Source organism: Silurus aristotelis (assembly GCF_946808225.1).
Source record: "Silurus aristotelis genome assembly, chromosome: 23".
NCBI classification, from domain to species: domain Eukaryota; kingdom Metazoa; phylum Chordata; class Actinopteri; order Siluriformes; family Siluridae; genus Silurus; species Silurus aristotelis.
The window spans coordinates 181,081-186,080 of NC_139596.1; the positions used below are offsets into that span (position 1 = coordinate 181,081).

The following is a 5,000-nucleotide window of genomic DNA, read 5'->3' on the forward strand; positions in this document are numbered from 1 at the left end:
GGTCCATGATCTCCTGCTGCTTCCTACGAGCCTGTCGGTGCTGCACACACACACACACACACACACACACACACACACACACACCATAATGAGGGTTCTGTAGAGTATATGATGTTCATAGTGGAAATGAAGACACAAGGACAGAGTTTCACCTTCTGGATGTCCTGCAGTCTCATCTGTTCCTGCAGGTTGCGCCGTCTCTCGTCTCGCTCCAGCTCAGCTAGCACCGCGCGGCTGTACGCGTCACGGCCTCGCTTATCAAACCTCTGCGCTATCTTCTGCATCTTCACGTCTGCTTCACGCTTCACCATCGTCCTCAAGCGCTGGAGACACACACACACACACACACACACACACAGGTCAGGAGAGAAGCACAGTGCTGGGGAAGGTGTAGAGATACGAGGTGGGTGGAGCACCTGGGTGTAGATCTGCTTCTCCACACGGTGCAGACGGGACACGCCTGCAGGCTGCATGGTCTCCAGCATGGCGCTCGTCAGCTCTGAACGCTTCTTCTTGTGCAGGAGGATGTAGAGCTGGTAGAGCAGACGAGAGGCCGCGCCCTGCTGACCCTGCATCACCGCCCTAGCCACGCCCAGGTCAAAGGTCACGCCCAGGAGCTGCAGCGTGGGCTCTAGACGCGTGAAGTTGTTTAGCTTTGCATTAGCAGTGCTGAAACACACACACACACACACACACACACACACACACACACACTCTTAGAAGAAGTCCTCCTCACACTGTAGATGAAGATGACTATGTGTGTGTGTTTGTTGTAAATAAACAGAGCAAGGTGTGTAGTGTGTAGGAGAACCTGTGTTTGGAGAACTGATGGAAATCCTGCTGGAGCTTGTGTTTGTGCAGAACTTCACCCAGCAGGTAACCGTTAGAGAAATCTTTAGCCAGAGAAAGTGGCTCTGAGGTCACACACACACACACACACACACACACACACACACACACACACACACACACACTGTAACTGTAGATACAATAATGTAAATCTGATAAACAGAATGAGGAGCTTCACCTCTCATATCTCTGGAGTTCTTTTGTCACGTGACTCCCATAATTATTGTACCAATAATGTCAAAATTCGGACTAAAATAAATCCTGATCTGGTGCAATGTGTAGCGGCTATCAGAGTCACGTGATGAAAGAAGATTGATCAGATGATCTACACCTTCTGCTCCCTGTACAGAACCTACAGAGATCCTGCGATGTTCACTCTTTAAGACGACTCGTTCAGAATGATCTTATGGTTCATGACCGACACATCAGTGGTTAAAGCTAAAGCTAAAGCTAAAACACTGAGAGACAGAAGGAGAAACTTACCGACGGGTCTGGACAACCGGAGCTCAGAGTTCAACCACTGACACAGTATATCAGACATTCTGATCTGTGTAAGAAACCCACAGTGTATCAGACACAGTGTATTAGACAGTCTGATCTCAGCATCAGAGCTCAGCTGAACACACTCACGGTGTTGGAGGCTCCTGTAGGCTGATCTCCTGTAGATGTTCCACAGCAGGCGGTTTGTTTACGGTTTGGTTGTTAGGTTTCAGTCTCTCAGCAGCGAAACGGCGTCATCTGTCGCCATGGCAACACAGTGTTCGCTACACCCCTCAGTGTTAGCTTAGCTTCCTGAATGACAGTGACGCCCCCCCCCCCCCCCCCCCACACACACACACACACACACACACACACACAGGTTCTGATATGTGTATAATATAAATGTGTATGAAATGTTATTCATGAGTCTCCATTTGGATCTGATCATCAATCATCTGTGTGTAAACCTGGCTGTGGTATATCCCTGTGAGTGACAGGACCTGGAATGTTCCTGTGTTATACAATCACTACACTTCTTCATCATTCCATCACACACACACACACACACACACACACACACACACACACACACACACACACACAGCTGTATTATTGGTTTATATTTTTTATTTATTTAATACATGGTATGTTATACAGAGCTCAGTAACACACACACACACACACACACACACACACACACACACACACACACACACACACACACAGGTAACAGTGTTAGTGTGGGATTATAATATCTGTTAGAGTTTTTTATAATACATTAGTGTTGTCTACACTGAGCTTCACAAAAACTTTTCTTATCATTCCGTACTCAATCCCACACAGCTCCCTACTTCCTATTCCCCATATTCCCCATCATCCATATTCCCTACTCCCCATATTCCCCATCATCCATATTCCCTACTCCCCATATTCCCCCTCATCCATATTCCCTACTCCACATATTCCCTACTCCCCATATTCCCCATCATCCATATTCCCTACTCCCCATATTCCCCATCATCCATATTCCCTACTCCCCATATTCCCCATTATCCATATTCCCTACTCCCCATATTCCCCATCATCCATATTCCCTACTCCACATATTCCCTACTCCACATATTCCCCATTATCCATATTCCCTACTCCACATATTCCCTATCATCCATATTCCCTACTCCACATATTCCCTGCTCCACATATTCCCTATCATCCATATTCCCTACTCCACATATTCCCCATCATCCATATTCCCTACTCCACATATTCCATACTCCACATATTCCCCATCATCCATATTCCCTACTCCACATATTCTCTACTCCACATATTCCCTATCATCCATATTCCCTACTCCACATATTCCCTATCATCCATATTCCCTACTCCACATATTCCCTATCATCCATATTCCCTACTCCACATATTCCCCATCATCCATATTCCCTACTCCAAATATTCCCTATCATCCATATTCCCTACTCCACATATTCCCTACTCCACATATTCCCTATCATCCATATTCCCTACTCCACATATTCCCCATCATCCATATTCCCTACTCCACATATTCCCCCTCATCCATATTCCCTACTCCACATATTCCCTATCATCCATATTCCCTACTCCACATATTCCCTATCATCCATATTCCCTACTCCACATATTCCCTACTCCACATATTCCCTACTCCACATATTCCCTACTCCACATATTCCCTATCATCCATATTCCCTACTCCACATATTCCCTACTCCACATATTCCCTATCATCCATATTCCCTACTCCACATATTCCCCATCATCCATATTCCCTATCATCCATATTCCCTACTCCACATATTCCCTACTCCACATATTCCCTACTCCACATATTTCCTACTCCACATATTCCCTACTCCACATATTCCCTATCATCCATATTCCCTACTCCACATATTCCCTACTCCACATATTCCCTATCATCCATATTCCCTACTCCACATATTCCCCATCATCCATATTCCCTATCATCCATATTCCCTACTCCACATATTCCCCATCATCCATATTCCCTACTCCACATATTCCCTACTCCACATATTCCCTACTCCTCAAACCCCCCTCCCCATATTCCCTACTGACTATTCTCCCTATAAGTAGTGTAATAAGGTTCTAAGCGACAGCAGAGGGTTATGTATAAAGGCTGTATGCAGAATGGCTCCTGCCCCCTATATAGTGCACATGTACAGTATTTGCAGTAAACTGCTGCCTGAAATAAAGGCAGTCCCTCACACACAACACATCCCATAATAACCCGAGCAATACATGACCCTACACACACAATACATTTCATCATCTTAACTGTGTCTGAATAAAATCAAAACTGAAGTGTCCCACTCAGTGTGTGTGTGTGTGTGTGTGTGTAACAGCTTCCACTTCCCCTGAATACAGATTGTCCCTGAGTTATGATGATGCGTTCTGATGACAGAGGCGTAACTTCAACACGTTTGTGGTCTGACAGAATCCTGATCAGTGTTTAGTATAGTCATCTCAAGGTCGCAAAATCATAACTCAGGGATTATCTGTACCAGGAAACCTGCAGAAGCAACCAATCAGAGCACAGGATCACACACACACACACACACACACACACACACACACACACACACACACGTCTCTTATTATTACAAAACAAAAATTAGTAACCTTAATAAGTCACAGTAGTGTTCATAAAGCTTTAGCAACTACACACACACACACACACACACACACACACACACACACACACACACACACACACACACACACACACAGACTTGCAATGTTGGCTGAGATGATGGGTTTGTTCTAATGGCATTTCTTTGCTAACACACACACACACACACACACACACACACACACACGTAAACACGTCCTCCTGCACACTGCAGCTATGAAGATGATGAGCTCTGTGTTCCAGAACGTTTTCTCAGGTCATTGAGAAGATTGTGGAGAGAAAGTGAGAAACTTGGTGTGTATGCAGAACAGAAGCTGAAGAACATAAAGTCAGCTGGTAAAAAGAGATAATAAAATAAGTGCAGAAGTGAAACACAGGAAGTCGATCGTATGTGTGAGCCTCATAATGCCATCAAATCCATAAGCTTATACCAATCCTGAGCGACTCCCGCCATCCCCCCCCTCTCAGCTTCACATGATTCACAATGCATGATGGGTGAATAAACGCCACAGCGCCCTCTACAGGACAGATGTATATACACACCGCTCAAACAAAAACACTAACACACTCAGGAAGACAGGTTAGCCTGATGCTAAATATGTTAGCTACATTAGCGTTTTAGATGTTTCTCGCGAGGTTCTGCACTACAGCAGCGTTATAATCTAATAATCTGCAGATATCTGTCCATCTCCCTCGCTGCTCCATTCCAGCTCACCTTGTCCTAAAGGGAGTTCAGGGTTACTGAGGAGAATCAGAAGTGTCCTGAATGCTAAAGGTTCTCGACAGGAAGAACAAAGATGGAGAAGAATCTGAGAAACACATCCCATAATGCCGTTGACTGAGAAGCAGTAATGTCTAAAGCTAAACGATAAAGCTAATTAGAATTTGCCAGAGAGGAGGTTCTGGAACCAGCTTCCTGAAGACTCTGGATGTTCCTCTGAGGATTCTGGGATGAGGAACTGGGAGGACGTCA

The 5,000-nt window shown here is 45.2% G+C and overlaps 2 protein-coding genes across 4 annotated transcripts in view; both read right to left on the reverse strand.

Annotated features, from left to right (window-relative positions):
* spef2 (sperm flagellar 2) overlaps positions 1-1,657 on the reverse strand; it is a 40,365-nt gene extending 38,708 nt beyond the window's left edge. For 2 of the 3 annotated variants that reach the window (XM_083527572.1, XM_083527570.1), the window contains exons 1-6: positions 1,480-1,657; positions 1,333-1,396; positions 812-914; positions 417-669; positions 153-323; positions 1-40 (exon numbers count right to left, since the gene is read on the reverse strand). The exon at positions 1-40 is cut by the window's left edge and continues 98 nt beyond it. In XM_083527572.1, the coding sequence (XP_083383698.1) occupies positions 1-40; positions 153-323; positions 417-669; positions 812-914; positions 1,333-1,390 (625 nt within the window). In that variant the 5' untranslated portion in view covers positions 1,391-1,396; positions 1,480-1,657. Of the gene's footprint in view, positions 41-152; positions 324-416; positions 670-811; positions 915-1,332 lie in introns of all 3 variants that reach the window. The other variant, XM_083527571.1, reaches the window with a different exon arrangement.
* Positions 1,658-1,938: 281 nt separating this feature from the next.
* Positions 1,939-5,000, reverse strand: part of lifra (LIF receptor subunit alpha a) — a 20,945-nt gene continuing 17,883 nt past the window's right edge. Inside the window, exons 18-19 of the mRNA XM_083527112.1 lie at positions 2,988-5,000; positions 1,939-2,265 (exon numbers count right to left, since the gene is read on the reverse strand). The exon at positions 2,988-5,000 is cut by the window's right edge and continues 421 nt beyond it. Of these exons, the coding sequence (XP_083383238.1) occupies positions 4,906-5,000 (95 nt within the window). The 3' untranslated portion in view covers positions 1,939-2,265; positions 2,988-4,905. The remainder of the gene's footprint in view (positions 2,266-2,987) is intronic.